The following is a 17,162-nucleotide window of genomic DNA, read 5'->3' as shown; positions in this document are numbered from 1 at the left end:
CGTTCCCTCACCTTTTGCCGTCATTTACACTCTCTGTGCATTCCTTCTTCTGCTGTACATCGCTGCTCTTATCCGCTCTTTGAAAGGGCAATGTCCGCCTTCGCGTTCATGAAGGAACCGCCTTCGCGCGGATGATGTATCAATGTGTGGTCCAGCTGTGCGTACACAGAACGTCCCGAGCGAATGTTCATCGGCCCAGATGTCTCCATGGCCTATTGTGAGCTCAGATGTGTTTGCTAACTATACCACCTTCAGGCACCCGGGGGTTCTCGTGCCTGCGAACAGGAATAAACGGGCTTATCAGAATGGTAAGTTGGATTCACACCCTCACACCGCGCGATGCTGGACACTCACGCCCAGCCCAGGTGACCTGGTGGGATGCCGATTCGCCCTTATGACGCTCTGGATGGGCTCGACGGCACCCTCCCAGCGCAATAGTGTTGCAGGAGTCGCCCGACTCGAGCTCACTTCTCCGCCAGATATACCTCTAGCAACCGCGACCACCTCCATAATGGACGCCCCCTGGCTATGATCCCCTAGCAAGGATCATCGGTCCCCCGCCAACATAGCTGCACATTGCCCACTGCTCCCGCCGCTGCAATCGTTCCCTGCGACCCACGCGGTCGCTTCATTCAAGGCCAGCTTTGAATCCCACCTGAGTCAGCGCTATCTCTCCAGGCCCCGGACGCGCTCGATATAGGTCTGCGGGTGCCGCTTGGCCATTCATAAGTTGGACGCATATAACCTGACCGTACCGGCCAGATTCAATGAGCCGCGCTGCACCAGCCCGCTATCCTGCGCAATGTTGCTCGCCTTCAGCGCCATGGCCTTTCTGGTCCTAGGTCCCTGCGTTCTTGGCGCGCCCTCGTCCTCCTCGCCGCACATTGTACACGAATCCCGCGTTGACGTCCCCGCCGGTTGGGCGCCCGTGCGCCGCGCTGATCCCGGCATGGTCTTGCCCTTCCGCGTCGGTCTCGCGCAGCCGAATCTGGACAACCTGGAGGCGTTCCTCATGGACGTGTCGCATCCCGAGTCGCCAAACTACGGAAAGCACTGGAGTCCGGCTAAGGTCGCGGAGACATTCCGTCCTACGCACGAATCCGTAGACGCCGTGCGCACGTGGCTCGTGGAGAGCGGCGTTGACCTTGAGAGGGTGAGGTTGAGCGCGGGCCGCGGGTGGCTAGCGGCGAACGTGACAGTCGAGGAGGCGGAGCGTTTGTTGCGGACCGAGTACTATGTGTACCAGTTCGCCAACGACGAAAGCGAGCACGTTGGCTGCCATGAGAAGTATCACCTACCCGAAGAGGTGTCGAGGCACGTCGAGATCGTGACGCCGACGCTGCACTTTGACGTCAAGCGCAAGCGAGCGCCGTCCCGCGTCGAGAAGCGCAGCGTCGGGGAGAGCAGCCCCGGCGCGCATGCGATTGGCCAGCCGGGCTTTGGCACGAGCTTCCCGAAGACTTCGGGAACGATCGAGGTGAGCGTTGAGTTTCTTGGCTTACCTCGCATTCGTCGCGGTGCTGATACTGAGCATTGGCTACTAGGCCGTCGCTGCCAATCTGTCCGCTTGCGATGCGCAAATCACCCCTGCATGTTTGCGCGCCCTGTACAGCTTTGAGTATGCGCCAGCAGTACCCCACGCCAACTCACTTGCCATTGGTGAGCAGAATGTCTTCGTATATCTGTGGGAGGCCTGACGCCGCATGTTCAGTGGAGTATACGCCACAAGCATACGTCGCGACTGACATGGATATGTTTTTTGAGGAATTCTCTCCGACTCAGGTCGGCGAGAGGCCTATCATGGTCAGCATAGACGGCGGTGAGTGCTTGCGGTGCATCCGTTCGTTAGTGTATCTCACCTCGCGTTGGGGACCACCTTGCGGCATAGGCTTCGTTCAAACGAACCAGACGGAATTCGACTATAATGGGGAATCGAACTTAGACTTGCAATATTCTATGACTCTGGTTGGTGGTGCACAACCTGTTACACTGTACCAGGCGGGAGACGACGTTGAAGGTGGGTGTGGCTGCATGTCTATCTCAAGCCGACCAGTGCTGATGTGGGGATGATACCCCTCAAGGTGCTTCATTCGGCAACTTGCTGGACGCACTCGATGCATCCTATTGCACGTTTGAGGGTGGCGATGACCCGAACTTCGATTCTATCTACCCGGATCCATACGGTGGTTACGAAGGTAGAATGCTTCACGGCATTCCGCGTGCACTATGCATGGCATTGACATACCCTGAACTCTAGGTCCTGAGGATTGTGGCACCGTGGCGCCAGCATATGTCATGTCTACATCCTACGGGTACAACGAGGCGGACTTGACGCCCGCGTATGAGGAGCGCCAATGTGCCGAATATGCAAAGGTAATGCCAGCGTCTTAACGCCACGGACACAGGTGTGGCTCATAGCAATGAAACAGCTCGGGTTGATGGGCATGACCATCCTCTACTCTTCTGGTGACGACGGGGTCGCTGGCAACGGCGACCTTTGTCTGGAAGCCAACGGAACCCAGGCTGTCGGCGCGCCTAGATTTAACCCTTCCTTCCCTGGAACATGCCCGTACGTCACGAGTGTCGGGGCCACACAAGTGAATCCAGGATCAACGGTATGTGGTACTGCCATATCTGGTTCCGACGCTACGGAACTGATTGTTGTCGCGTCGCAGGTGTATGAACCTGAGAGTGCCTGCGAGCAAGTCATCTACTCCGGCGGTGGCTTTTCAAACGTGTTCGCAATGCCGTCGTACCAGAAGACCGCGGTTGAAACATATCTGGCTGATTATCCACCTCCGTACGCGCCAACCATCTACAATTCCTCGGGGACATCACGCGGATTCCCCGATATCTCGGCGAACGGGTGAGTGGCATGTCCTAGGCTTGTCCAGACGTGTAGATTCCATAGTCCGACTATTCGGAAACCTGAACTGAGAATCTGACTTCTCCCGCTGTTCAGGGCCAACTATGTCGTCGCGCTTAACGGCTCGTTTTGGCTCGTTTATGGGACCTCATGCTCCTCCCCCGTCTCCGCGTCTATTTTCTCCGCGATCAACGATGCGCGTCTAGCTGCAAGCAAGAGTCCAATAGGCTTCATAAACCCAACGGTACGTGTCCACATTTGGTTTCGGGATTTCCCAGTCACTGATCTGACTGTTCCAATGTGCTGGGGAAAAGATTTACACACCGGCGTTCATGGCAGCATTCAATGATATTACCAATGGGACCAACCCAGGCTGTGGCACAGAGGGCTTTTACGCGGAGCCCGGCTGGGATCCTGTCACTGGTGTCGGCACCCCCAATTTCAGCAAGCTGTTGTCTCTTTGGCTGGAGCTTCCTTGATGAAAATGGAATAACTGCCGAGGACCACTGTCAATTATCCACATTCTGATATCAGACGTGTATAATCTGCTATGCATCAGAGATCCTGTGCTGGTACGCAATTCGCTTCTGACCACACCGCCTGAGTAGGGCCGCTCGCCAGCAGAATGTGCAAGTATGACCCTTAAATCCAGCTTGAAGAGGACGAGTCAGGTTGAAGAAATCACTCCTTGATTACAGTCTGCTTGATCTACGCGGACCTGTGTCCCGATGATGACCGGCTTGGAGGCAACTTCTTAATTCTGCAACATCCCGACATGCGGTTCCCGATTTCCAAATCCAGGTATTAGCATTGCCAGAGAGTCGCTGGTACATCCTGCACGACGATATCCCCTGGACGATAGTTGAGTGGCAACCTCTAGGACACCTTGAATTGCCAAATTCTTGGTTCAGACATCGAGGGTACGTGCAGTGCCGTCAGCAACTATTCGGTTCAACGCTTTAAAAAAGACAGGGATTAGTACAAACGACATTTGTTCCAATGAAGTCGTATCCGAGACTGTCAGATAGGATCGGAGCAGCTAGTGTTTGTTCCGTGTGAGTGTGATCGACCGATAAGCACTTGATTCTTTTCATATTGTCAGGCCCTGGCAAGGCTCTGCCCCATAACCTAATATGGCGCGTGTTGTATGTTCGTCGCACCAGAATTGACCGTAATTCCTCCGCACTAGACCCGTATTCCTTTGATGTATCTAATTCAGCAAGGAAGCTCACTGCCGCAGGTGGCCCACAGCACGTTGTGATGCTGTCTTTGTTCCGCCGGTAACATTGCCTCCGATGAATCTCGGGCTCGGTGCACTTGGTATTCTCCTATCTCTGTTTAGTTTGCGATGTACTGCTACACGGTCATCATATGGTGTACCGGAGTCTCCGATTTGGAGCCGTATACTGTCATACGACAAAGGCATTACATTTGACACAAGCGCCGTCGACGCCGCGGGACCCGGGGACGCGCTCCCAGGTGCTGTGCTCTCTTACGGCAGTTGTACTGCCATTGTCACTCTGATATGATGTTGAGGAATCCTCGTCATATGGACTTTATGTTGCAGATCTGACGGCCACATGGGATAATAATGTTGAATCCTCCCATGATGTTCCAGCCTTGGGGCTCTGTCACATCCGTGTATTTTGAGTCACCGAAAGTCTCCGTCGATCTTCCATCTGTCATCCACGACATTTCGGATTTTCCCAATTGATTGTTGAATGTCAGTGAGCTCACAGCTTGTACGGTGCTTGCGGAGCCAAAGAGGCTCTTTTTCATTAAAGGCTTGTGTTGCCGGTCTGGCCGTGCCTTTGGGCAGGTATAAGTTGCCCTGTTCTGATTCGACAGCTTCCCTCCATTGTGGGACAGTATATTCCCATGTATGCCGACGCCGAGTTTTAGATGAGAGCAATGAGGGGCATCAAGGTACCTCGACCACACTCAAGCGAAATAATAGAGCAGTGGTTCCGTTGCAGTTTTTAGTGTTTGACAGATTGCGAGCAGGTGAATACTTTATCTTAGAGGTTGTGCAATGCTGATGTGAGACTCATACAATCTCGCCACAGCTCTCCGCTGGCATAATTTCCCGTTAGGACGAACGTCTCCGAGGAATTGGTACTCTCGAGAAGGCCTGGATAGCCTCCGATCAAGCTCGGTATCAGCTCTTCGATCTATCAGCAACGTGTTTACAAATACTTGTTCTCGCTTAGCATTGTAATTTTGTGTGCACCACCGATCGAGGGTCTGTCAGTTCTATACTCATTGCGCCGGTGTCCGCCTTCGTTTGATGCAGATGGATAATGCCGGGGACCCCCATATCTGCTTCCGTTACCTGCGCTGACAACTGTCAGGCCCTCCCGAAGGAAACGATCGGTCGTTGCGCTTGTGATTGACCACAATTGATGTCTGTTTGTATATAGAGAGGTCAACTTGAGAGGTGCTTTCATCGTCCCGCACGTTCAATCACTACCAGTCCGCCAGTTCTGAAGATGTTCCCCTAGTGAGTACATCTCAATCATCTAAGGCATGTGCCCGGCTCAAGTCTTGTTAGCAATTATAGTCTTCCACCTTCGCCTCAAACATGGGATGAGTTCAACTACCAGATTGTCACACGGGCAATCTATGATTCATCGCAGACATCTTACGGACTCGCAATGTCAGTTAATCGCTGAGTATGACATTCATAGCTGCGAACTAATATTTGGGATTTCGTAGGAACCATCCAGATACAGCCATATACGGACAAAACATCGTGTCACTGTCTCCGATATCCCCTTATCAATGTCATGGATACGATGTCCCACAAAACGGCCATTGGCAGCCCCGGATTCTGCAACCTGTTGAAATGTCGGCTGCGATGCTAATGACGACAGAGGCGATTCAATGTCTATGGGGCCCCTGCGGGTACCCACTAGAAGATTGCACCCCTGCTGGTCTCGCTCGGCACCTCAAAGAATATCACTTCGATGACGTGATCAATCAGTGGGACGACCGAAGCCGAGGGCTCTGCCAATGGTCAACAAATGGACGCCCGTGCGGAAAGGAGATGCTCTACGAGGGCTATGGCAAGCACATTGCATCTGTCCACTTGGGTAGCATTGCGCGTATATGCCAACGTTGCAACCGCAAATTCGCGAGGATCGACTCGTTGCAGAGGCATCTGCGCCAGTCATGCAGGGGGATGTCCGTATGAGACTGGTAGGCGTCGCCCGTGTTTTCGATCTGATACCTATATGCTCATCATTGTGTCCACTGTCATCAGTGATCAAATGATGCGGTCGGGTGACCGAGCATGCACCAGTCAACCTTGTGTCAAGAGTCGGACTCATATAGCGACAATCCACCGAATGCGAGCTTTTTTCAATGAGACACTTGGACATTATTTCTTACACACAGCACCTGTTTACACAAGTGATTAATGCCTGTATTTCCATGATCTGTTGGCGGTTGTTAGTTATCATATACCCTATTGTCCTATAATCATCACATTGCAATATCTTGGCAACTTAAGCAAACACTATCTGGCTGCTAGTTCGTGATAAAAAGCAAGACCCGATGCGTTGGTTGAATTATGGAAACAATGTCGAACAGAGAGCCACACTGGTAAATATTTAAAACTCACGCGCATCATACGAGGCCGGGTATAACGATATGGACTTCTCGATTCAAGGACGTCGCGGAGCAGCGGGCCATAAACGAGTCGGCCGAGCCAACGCGTTTCCGTCTGCCCTTGTAGTCTTTTCGCGCATGTTCTGACATAACAATGGTGAACGGCATGGGTACAGGCATCACAGACGGTATGAGTTGCGACAGATTGCGGGTTGCGATAAAAGCAGAATAACCACATGGTGTGGCCCTTCGATATAGCTTGGACATTTCTGCCTTCCATTCGCAATGATGAGCTTTAAAATGAGACAACATGCATACTTGCCGAATATTTGGTCGGATATCCATGCATCAGGATGGACACTTGATATTCGGACTACCCTACTGAGCGTCATATATGGAGCGTAAACGCTGCTAGTATTGTCGACTACGGCATAACGAGGAAGACACTAAATAGAGTCCAAGATATTGGAAAGTTGGTTGAGACGATGCTCGAAGACTATGCGTCCCGTGGCGCCGCAAGGTCATACACATACGAATGGCATATAGTCAGGTGGCCTAATTACGAGCTCGCGGCGGCCCCCAAGTCCCAGAGCGCTGGTGCGTCATTGGTTCGCAAGACATCTTCTCTCCGGTTTGTATCGTATATTCAGCCGTCTGACTCTATGATATGTACCGGCGGGAACCCCGATATTTGCAGTAATGGCGGTCTTGAGCGTTTAGTGAACCCTTCTCACCCTTCGGTGTTCGTCATGTGAAACGCGCAATTTCGACTAACCTTGATCGGAAGGACAAATGTCGACGTGGTATGGAATTAGGATATACACATCTGTGGTGTCTGTCTCTACGAAGACAGTCTTACAAGCAGCCCATTCGGTTGCTCAAGCTCTGCAAGGTTTGGAATGGTACAGTTTTGCGGTTGCAGCCGGTGAACATGGATAAGTCACCAAGAGTTGCAGAAGCTACTTAAAACCTAGTCTGCCAGAACTGGAAGCCATTTAGTGACGCCTTGCTGTAGCCGTCCGATCCCGTCGTACCGTGTACCACACACCGCCCGCCACTCGCCATTGGGGCTTGGCGAAGAAGATTATATGGCACACCTCGGAGAACTCCTTACGACAGAATATGCTGTGTCATTATCGCGACACGAGGCCATGACGGTGCAAGGGGCCCAAATATTTCGTCGAGTCTCTGCTACTGGCTTTTACGCGGGTTATCTCTGTTAGCTCTTCATATTCGAGCGCGCGAAGAACCTACCTCTGTCTCGGAGCGCCGATGACCATCATCATGATCATGCAGAACTGTCAGCATTTGCAGCATGGTGGCCGCAACGATTTGACTACAAGCTCCGCCAACCCATCTTTTGCTTCGTTCTACCTCGCTACCCTTCGGTCAGGGGGCGGGGCGGACGGCCATCCGCTATCGGATCTCATGGACCCTAAGTCCATCGGTAGTTGCTATACGGCACTCTACCGGCTGTCATTTCGTGCGAGGAAATCCCCGACACTGCAACTGTCCAATAGGACACTACCGCCGACTTAAAGTTGCCGGCAGCTGTATTCTACAGCATCGCAAGGCTCGCACAGTCTGTGACTTGCTGCTGCGAGTCGTCCCCTGATTTTAAATTGCATGAGACCTTCTCGAAGTCTTGCTACTTGACGAAGGTCTTTCGGCTGATCGGTCGTCGACTTGTTGCATATGCGGCACATAGCTATCTCTGTAACGCAATTGTTAGCCCGCGGGTCATAGTAATATCACATTCACCGGTTGTGTAAGCGGTCCGCTGGCACTGCGAAACACAAGTGTGAATGCTTCTGGCCAATGTCAGCGTGGCTCGATCGGCCGATTAGCCTTGTACCTCATTTACTCTGCGCCTGTGCTTGTACGGCATCCATCTGTTCGGCGGGCATTACCGATCCCATGAAATCTTCTGCCTAGACCTGAGTCCGAGCCCAGCATCGCGCTCTGACTCAACCCGGTCGTCGTGCCGTGCTCTAGTATAAAAGACATGGGCGTACTCACCGGTCAAGACCATGCATTTCCTTCTCCTCAATCCGAGCAACCCATACGAGCAAGATGTGCTTTCAGTATGTCAGAATGAACTCATCTAGCTTCGTCCTGACGTTCTCTCACGAGGAATCCGCAGCCGATCGGCCAAGGGTATCATGGGGTTAGCAGCGGTCAGGCTCCACAGCAAGCGATCTACAATAGCGCTGAGTTCGTCGTCGAAAACCTGTGGCGTGATAGACTGACTGATTAATGTTCCAGATACCAGTATCCCAACGTCGGCTATGATCCGGATATTGTGCAATACCACCCGCAGCGTCATGCCAGTGACACGCACCAAATTTACTACTCTACTCCTCCGCTTACTTTTGACTTCGCAACCATCTTCGAGCCCACCCAAACACCTTCTGTAGCAGCCGGTCCGTCCCCATCGGCTGAGTGCCGTTGGGGCTCTCCATGTAGTGTCAGACTCACCGATCTCTCTGCTGCCGGTATCGCATGGCATCTGAAGCAGTATCACTTCGACAACGAATTTAATGCGTGGCATGACCGGCGCCGCGGCGTCTGCATGTGGTTGAAGGACAACGGGTCGTGTAGCACGGAGTTGCTGTACGAAGGCTTCGGTAAACACGTCGCGTCGGTGCACCTCAAGAGCATTGCACGCACCTGTCCACAGTGCGGCCGCAAATATTCGAGAATTGATGCGTTGCAAAGGCACATGCGCGAGTCGTGTCTGGAAGCTATGCCTAGCGCATGAAGACCCGGAGCTTGGTGAGTGCGATGGAGATTATCTTGTGTCATGCGTCCGCTAACAAAAGAGACAGCAATAAACTCCCGCCACCATCTGTCTACTATTAGCTGACTTTGGAATTTGTTTTTGTAATCACCTGACAGCAGCTCTGTATCTCTATGCGGCTTGAAATGTTGCACGGATGTGACCCATTTGGTACACAGTCGACCTTCTACGTAGTTAGTGGAAAGAGCGAGTCAACAGACATTCTTCTTTCAATCCTCGGCGTTTTCTTATATCTGTAGCTTCCCTTCCCTTATTATTCTTAGATCCTGATAATGAAAGACAATGCGGAGGGTAACACGGGACTGACAAGATAGCGTGAACTTTTGTCTGCTGTCTCGCGGCGGGTTGCCTTGGTCACCTTCTGGAGAGCCCAAAATCACTGCGGTGGCGAGCGGCGGAAACATATCTCTAAGAGTAGCACGGCAGTGAAGAACAGTCTCTTCATTCCGCTCTGCGCCGGAGGTATACCTCCGACTCCGACGTGCTGCGCACTGCACCTAGCCACTCGAAGCCTCCATAGGAAGTGCCAATCATTTTATGGCCGCTCGCTGTCAAAAGTAGCAGTCCTCGTATCTTCTTGCCACCTGCGCTCTGATAGAATGCTATTCATTCGCGGGTAGAGATGTGAGAATGCTGAACTTGCTACTTGGGCTGGAATGGAACTTTTGACGGTGCCTGTGGAGCAACGTGTAGTCGTCTGAACGTTATCTATCGGTGAGCGTCACATCAGCATCAATGTTTGATAATAGTTGAGGCATACCAGTTCTCAGGAAGTCGAGGTACCACATGCAGAGGCTCGGTCGGACCCGACGACGAGCCGTGAGGCTGTGACTTCGTCAAGCATTCCATTCAAGCACGACAGTCATCCTGGAGCAGCAGATAGCTATAGCTAGCACTCATGAGTTCGCTGCCCGGCGTGTCGCACTCAGCGTCGGCTCGGCCGCGAGCAAACCTCTACGCGTCGTATGAACATTCTTGTCATCGGAAAGTCCAGGCTGAGACACGCGTGGCTACGACTGCTTGAAAGGCGCAAATACCACTAGGTTAGTCTGAGATATTTATTAACGGTATTTCCTCGCGTGCACAGGGTTCCCTCTTGCCGCAGAAACTTGAACGTGTAGAAAGCCCAAGTTGAAAACAGATATTTGCAGTTGCGGGCTGACGCGCGGCGGCACACACTCACGTGCAGCATTTCTATAAGAAGAAAGTTGGATGGTCCGTGCGTGGGAAAGTGTGTGGCTGCGGTTGGGCGGGGTTGTGCTGCTTTTGTCACAGCTTGTCGCGATCTGTCACCACCCATACTGTCTGTGACGCCTGCGCCCATGCCGTTCACCATTGTCATGTCCGGCGACGACGACGCGCGAAAGGACATCGTCTACAAGGGCAAATCTACAAAATTCTGGCCGCACCTTCCCCCTGAGATCATACGGTACGTGCTGGTCGCGCCCCGTGGCGTCGGCGTCGTCTGAATTGGCCGCGCCACCGTCGACTGAATGCGCGTATTTGGCACTAGACTGATCGCGACCTACCACCTCCTGAACCTGGCCGCTGAAGGCTTCTGCCCTGGAACATGGCAAGTTTCAACGCAATGGCCCGGCCGACTTGTCTATGGCCTGCTCCGCGACGTCCTTGAGATTGAGAAGCTCATGTCGTTATACCCGACCTGGTATGCTGCGCGTGAGTATCAACATCATAATCTGTCTGACGTTATCTCCGACACTTGACTGGTGCATTGTCCTCATTGTTTCGTCGCTGAGTGAATTTCTACTGAAGAGTTGCTCGAGGCTTCTTGGGGCACAGCCTGCGCCAGCACAGGATATCTGTGCGGGCTGTATCTCATCTCTACGACCGTACTGTTCCGCAGTGGTTAGCCCCAATAATGCCGAGCACCCCGTTTCATTTCGCACTCTTTAGTCGAGACGACGATCTCCACGTTGCGTCTCATCTCTCTTCCCAAGTGCGTGAAGAGCTTTCTCAGTATCGCATCGTTGTTTGCCCTACATGTCGGTCTTGTATCATTCGTATTCATCCGCCGGCACCTAAGGTCGCTGTGGTGAATGAACGGCTTCACTCACGCGTTGCCTGCTATGATCTACTCAATTTGAAATACCGTACGATATGAACGCGCTCATGTATCTATCTCTCCAGTTGAAGCCCACCGTTTCTGGCGTCAAGCGTGCACTGTAATCGACCCTCAAGACGCCCTGATACAACATTCGTTCGTGCGGCCTTCCGCCACAGCAGGGTCAGCTCAGGCGGTGCCCTTTCGACTGACATCACACCGCCATTTCCGCAATATTATGAATGTCTCTTGCGCAGTGTGCCGCATAAATTCACCTTCCACCTCCAACGGCCTCGTCTCCGCGAAGTGGATGGTCGCCACGCCATTTCTAGGTACGATCCTCGTCTGCAAGGACCACCGACGCGCCACATACTGCGGCATTTGCCTGAAGGAAACATCCCAGATGGACGGTGAGATGGAGTATGCTGCAGGGTTTGCAATGGGTTGTGTCGAGAATGAAGACGACCAAATGTGGCCCGGAATCGATACGACTTGCCGGACATGCCGGAGCGAGGGCTTGTGGCGACGGGCGCAGCTTAGCCCAATCGACGCGGAGGCCGTGGGCGGGCCGAGCTTAGTCAGCGACGACTGGGAAACTCGACAGGCCATCGAAACATTTGTCGACCTGGGCGAGGGGACGATCTCAGACGTGCTTGCGGTCGCGCGAGACAAGTACTGGTACAAAAAGAACACCAAGCTCAACGATATGCTGTCACAAGCTCTCGCCGCGTCGCGCTATGTCTCGCGAACAGAAGCCGGCCAAGCTGGTTACTTGAGCGAAGACGAGCTCAGCGACGAAGAGGAGGACGACGCTGAGCTTATGAGCATCACCGAAGACGCGGCGGGCATCCGCGAGATCGCAGTCTCGGACTACATCCGTAGTCGTATCCTTGACGGCCATTGGGTCAATCCCGCCGACCTTTTCTACGAGCATGAGAACTGCACGGTCGTGCTCCCTGCAGAACATCCGTGTCCGTGGCAGCCTGGTGCTGTTTTCGAAGGAGCGCTCGATGAGGGAGAGAATGCAGAAGACGGAGAACCCATAGGGCACCCTCGTCCGAAAACCACACAGCCGATTCCGCCGCCATCAGAGCTCTTGTCGTCGATGGCCTGTCAAGCGTTTATGAAACATATGAAGGACATCTTAATGCCGGCGATGCGCAACATCGTAGAGCGGATCGAAGCGGAATGCTACGCAGATGGGAAGGACCCGGCAGTTGTGGCGGCGTCGATGAGCCTAGATGACGTTGTAGCGGCGTTGAGGGACGAAGCATACTGGTTCACAGGGGTGGACTGGCTTGAGCGGCGCGCGAACATGAGAGAGCACGAGAGGCAGAGGGAGAAGGATGAGGACGACTCGTCATCGTCGCGATCGGGCGGCTCGCATTTGACAAGCCCTGTCTTATCGACGACTACACTCGGTACAACCCCATCCCCGCCTCCCAGCGGTAGCTCCAGCGGGAAAGACGATGAATCGCTATCATCACCGACAGCCGCAAGCGCACCCGCGATTTCCGTGCCTGTGCCGAGATCGCCCACACTGATCCATCCGATACCATACGTCCCCGTGAAGGTTTCGCCGCTGCCTCTTTATAGTCTGGATGCGTTCCGATATGTACGTCGATTCGTTCCTCGATTGTCGTGATCACGATCTGACTTAAGCTTTCGATCAGATATGGCGCAACGCGTCCGCGCATTTGTATGAATGCTATTGCTCAATCTGCCAAAGGCGGATCTTGAAAGCGCACGCCGCGGCGGCACAAAGGGCGGCGGCTCAGCAGGCGCAGGACTTTGCTCCGATCGCGCAGGATGTGGTGCAGCTAGCTGTGAAGATCAAGATCCCCGAGGTTCCGACCGAGATGCTCCGTGCCGAGGAGGAAGAGGAGGAGGAGGAGGAGGAGGGTGAGTCGGAGCTTGACGACGTTTCGGTGGCGGAGACACCTGCACCCCCTGTTACTCCGCGCAAGCGGCCGTCAAGGGAGTTGGACGCTGATACACCCGCAGACGCCATCTTGACACGTGACCAGCGCAGTGGAACCCCACCGAAGCGTCGGCGGCAGACCGGGTCCTATTCGCCAACGCCGATGGCCATCTCACCGTCGCCTCAGAGGCTGCGGAAGCGGTCTTCTGAGGAGCTTGACGACGATGGGAGGTCGCCTATTGGTGGAAATGGCGAGTCGAAGAGGATGCGTCCGGATGCTCCCCCAACTACGCCATCGCCTGATCCGCAAACACAAAACGCCAAGTCAGTTACTGAAACTGATGCTGGACACTAGGTGGGTGTTACTCGTCTGCGTAAATGTGTTTGTGTAGATGCTGATACACATACTCTCGTTCGGCAGTTGGCACGCAGTGCTGCCGTTGGCATTTGGGAATGAAGAGCACGTGTTGATCTGCGTATCCCGGCATGCCACGGCGTCTGTCCCCTTCGAATTTTCCCCGACCTCGGCAGTGCGTCGTGAGCCGTGACTACTCGCGGACCTAGAAACTGTTCTCGCTTTGTGTTGCAATCACCCGCTTTCTTCGTTCCACCTCTTGTATAGTAGCTGTACCATTTCGCGCAGCCACTCATTCGTGAGTACAGGCTGCTGCGACGAGTGTCGTCATCTAGCTGTTTCCCAATTTCAATCTCCATGTCTCGTCTTTGATAACTACGCTACGTTACCCACGTGGCATCAGAAGGTTGTCGCTCGCAGTGCTATAGTAGAAGTCAAAGGGACTATTGTATAAGTAGTATTGGTTTCGGAAATTCCAATGTATCTTTGAGCAACCACACATCGCATCAGCTGCATGACGAGCGCGAAGCGAGGTGGTCATGGATTCTGTTTGGCTTCCTACTTTCCCAAGGATACCCATTTCTAGCGCAGTTACGCTGTGCTGTTTACTAGCACATAGAGACGCGAGCAACATTTTGTGATTGAGACAAAGCATATACATAACGACTAAGAAGGAGACGGATGAGTTATATTTATCAAGTAGGAGAATGCTATCAGATGTCTTGTGAAGCGGTCCGCATTAAGGTACATATACTGTATGATTATACCATGAAAAGTTGAGAAAGGTCGTGGGCGAAGGGGTTCGATTCGCTAGGCGCCCAGGACTCCAGGTATATGCATTGCGAGCACGTCGGGTTCCAGTCGATTTTCGGAACATTTGACAGAACATGGGGGATGTGACGGGTTGGTGTTCATGCAGATGTCGGAAACTTGGGACCGTCTGGGTAGATTTGGTCGGCTCATGACTCTCGGCTGTGCAAAGTTCGATATTTCACTCGAAGCAATGCCGAGGCGCAACCAGCACAGTTCGCAGGCAATATGGATCTCCGGACATGGGAAATGACGAATGGCTAGCTTGACACTCGGAGATCAGTTGTTAGCGTGTATGATGAAACCCTTGGGCAGATGGCACCATGACATGAAATGGATATTCGCGACCTGCGAGGAGTTTGTGCGAACCAGGACCACCTACTGTATGGGCGCATCTTGATCTGACAGAAGATGATCAGCCTGAAGTGGAAGCAATGTGACCTTCATCATGTCGGAAGGTTCTGGGAGCCGCAAAGTGCACGGCACATCAGTACTTTGTTCCCCGTTTAACGATTTGTAACAGATAAACTGATTCGTCCCGTGATATCCTGATTGTAGAGCTCGCACGTACGTTGCTTGAGCTTCCTGTACCCTATTTCCTGCGATTGCATGAGGAGCTACCAACGATCCGCGCCCTGTTAGGCAAAATGATAGCGCGTGTAATGAAAATTTATCTCGCCCGGTTGACTCTCAAGCGAGAGATAGTACGACTAGTGAGAACTCGGTGGCTCATGCATTGACATCCAAGAGTTGCGACGTCGTGGGAACCTGAACGAAAGGGAGGCATTTACCGGTAGACGGCGACGGTCTGTAACCACGATGCCAAGCATGTGGCAGGTTCTTGGATGGGCGTACTGTTGGCGGTACGAGGACAAGAATCTTACGTGACATCACTAAGTGGACATGGTGTGGATGACAGTGGTCTGACCTTCTGTTTTCATCTCATCTGGGCCGCTCTAGTAGTACCATTCTTATTAATGAAAGTCAGCTGAAGACAGAAGGTAAGCGAATGAGACCTGTGCTCTTCCCAGAGGAATGGAAATTACACTCAATTGACCTTGACTAAGCTGAATTGCCTCTAGTTGTGATTGAGCATAGCTTGCGCACATTCCTCAAAGACATCACGACGACCTGATACAAAGACGAATGCCCCTTAGCGCATCAAATTAGTGCTGACTGTCTCGCTGACAAGTGACAGCTAGCTTGACGACGCTGCGCCATGTTTCGAGTAGTGAACGTGCCACGTCAGGAATAGAACTAAGTAGAGTCGTACGTTCCAAAGTGAGGTGAGGACATACGTCTGGTGGAGTCCTCGACATCAAATGGTCCCATTCGCTGAGTATCAGTGTTCAGGTTCGTTACGGAGTCCAATAACCTCTACGATCACTTTCTCAGGAAGGTGTATATCAGATTATTTCTGGATAATATGAGGTATCACTGGTATCGCTTCGACAAGTAGGTAAAGACGGGTCGCCACATTAGGTGAGAAAGATGTCCTGGAAGGAAGGAGAAGGCCTGTGACTACGACGGCCGTGAGCCGTCACAATTATACTGTCACATCCCTCCCTCCCTCCCTTCCTTCCACCGTCTTGCTGTTGGCTACTTCATGGTATTGCGAGCTTTGTAAAATGTCATCCTTCGCGCTACTTTCAGCTCCTATGAGCTTATTTGCAGTGAATATGCCAGATAAGTCTCACTTTGATTTGAAGGGTTGCGTGGTATAGTTTTGCGATGGACGTTGTGCCGAACGAGCGCATAGCACCCGTCATAGATGGACATGTGGGACACTGCATCATGAACGTGCTGAAGGCTTAATTTCCTTGCAAAACTACTCATGCTCGCTATCATAGCCCGCTTTCATCTCGTTTCAGAGATTATAGAATGGTACCACAGCTGGACCGGCATGTTATATGCCGATGATTCCCCTGAAGGTTTCTGTGAATGGTTTTCCCATCCCCCTCCCCCCCTCCCTCTCCGGGGCCGGGATTTTGTGCGGTACGTTGATCATACTAACAGGCGATCTAGTCACAACCTGTGCATCAGTGTTCTTGGAGAAGCGAGCGAATACTATAGTCCGGGAATTCCACGCATTGATGTCCGCAGCAGAAGGACAAAGGCCATTGCTTGGCGATATTTGTTCTTCATTACCATCGGAAGAAATAAACCACAGTTATGGTTTGTCATTGGCAGTGAATGCTCGTACTCAGCCGGGGCCTAACCGGTGTTGACAAGATCTGCGTACGAGTGTTTTGATTCGCAGTGACGATAAATGAAATGATATTCAGTTCCAGAGCCTAATGGCGAGTTGTGGTATACTCGAGAATGTCGCTGTGTTTCAATGTTCATACACTGGACAGTATTATTGTGGTCGAATCTTCGGCGATGTCATAGAAAACAACAGGCCTAATGGCTAAGTGCGTTCACAACGAGGTTCATTTTCATGTCCTCATTGGCAGGTTGTAATGGTATGTCGATCAGCCTCTTTGGTTTGACCCTCGGCATATAACATTAGGTCTTCAGCGCTTGCGTAGCACAGGCTTTGCGTCAGCTCACCAACCGATCTGCCTTCATTGCCCTCTTCTCAATTTCACGAATTGGTAAGTTGATTCTGATCTTGATGCTGAAGAGCATATAAATGGACCGGGTGCAAATGGGGGCATACATCACACACTCGAAATTCCACTACGCTCACATTGAGCGGAGATGTCTGCCACGGACCAAGACCAAAATATCCAACTA

The 17,162-nt window shown here is 52.5% G+C and overlaps 4 protein-coding genes across 4 annotated transcripts; all 4 read left to right on the top strand.

Moving 5' to 3' along the window:
* Positions 1 to 949: 949 nt before the first annotated feature.
* On the top strand, positions 950 to 3,446 carry POSPLADRAFT_1170155 (hypothetical protein; the record flags this gene model as incomplete). Its single annotated transcript, XM_024488086.1, has 10 exons — positions 950 to 1,477; positions 1,545 to 1,659; positions 1,712 to 1,819; positions 1,889 to 2,017; positions 2,082 to 2,195; positions 2,258 to 2,373; positions 2,430 to 2,615; positions 2,676 to 2,866; positions 2,963 to 3,110; positions 3,181 to 3,446. The coding sequence occupies 10 exons, from the start codon at positions 950 to 952 to the stop codon at positions 3,343 to 3,345; spliced, it is 1,800 nt and encodes a 599-aa protein (XP_024338259.1). The 3' UTR covers positions 3,346 to 3,446.
* A 2,283-nt stretch (positions 3,447 to 5,729) lies between these two features.
* Positions 5,730 to 6,059, top strand: POSPLADRAFT_1144978 (hypothetical protein; the record flags this gene model as incomplete). Its single annotated transcript, XM_024485748.1, has 1 exon — positions 5,730 to 6,059. One exon carries the CDS (start codon positions 5,730 to 5,732, stop codon positions 6,057 to 6,059), a length of 330 nt encoding a protein of 109 aa, XP_024338258.1.
* A 2,446-nt stretch (positions 6,060 to 8,505) lies between these two features.
* Positions 8,506 to 9,236, top strand: POSPLADRAFT_1034112 (hypothetical protein; the record flags this gene model as incomplete). The annotated part of the gene is made up of 3 exons (XM_024476992.1): positions 8,506 to 8,559; positions 8,619 to 8,689; positions 8,741 to 9,236. The coding sequence occupies 3 exons, from the start codon at positions 8,506 to 8,508 to the stop codon at positions 9,234 to 9,236; spliced, it is 621 nt and encodes a 206-aa protein (XP_024338257.1).
* Positions 9,237 to 10,597: 1,361 nt separating this feature from the next.
* On the top strand, positions 10,598 to 14,087 carry POSPLADRAFT_1074555 (hypothetical protein; the record flags this gene model as incomplete). The annotated part of the gene is made up of 5 exons (XM_024482721.1): positions 10,598 to 10,704; positions 10,789 to 10,952; positions 11,595 to 12,952; positions 13,011 to 13,613; positions 13,680 to 14,087. The coding sequence occupies 4 exons, from the start codon at positions 10,598 to 10,600 to the stop codon at positions 13,611 to 13,613; spliced, it is 2,232 nt and encodes a 743-aa protein (XP_024338256.1). The 3' UTR covers positions 13,680 to 14,087.
* Positions 14,088 to 17,162: the final 3,075 nt, after the last annotated feature.

This window comes from Postia placenta (assembly GCF_002117355.1).
Source record: "Postia placenta MAD-698-R-SB12 unplaced genomic scaffold POSPLAscaffold_8, whole genome shotgun sequence".
In the NCBI taxonomy this organism is placed as follows: Eukaryota; Fungi; Basidiomycota; class Agaricomycetes; order Polyporales; family Adustoporiaceae; genus Rhodonia; species Rhodonia placenta.
This window is presented reverse-complemented; position numbering and strand designations above follow the sequence as displayed.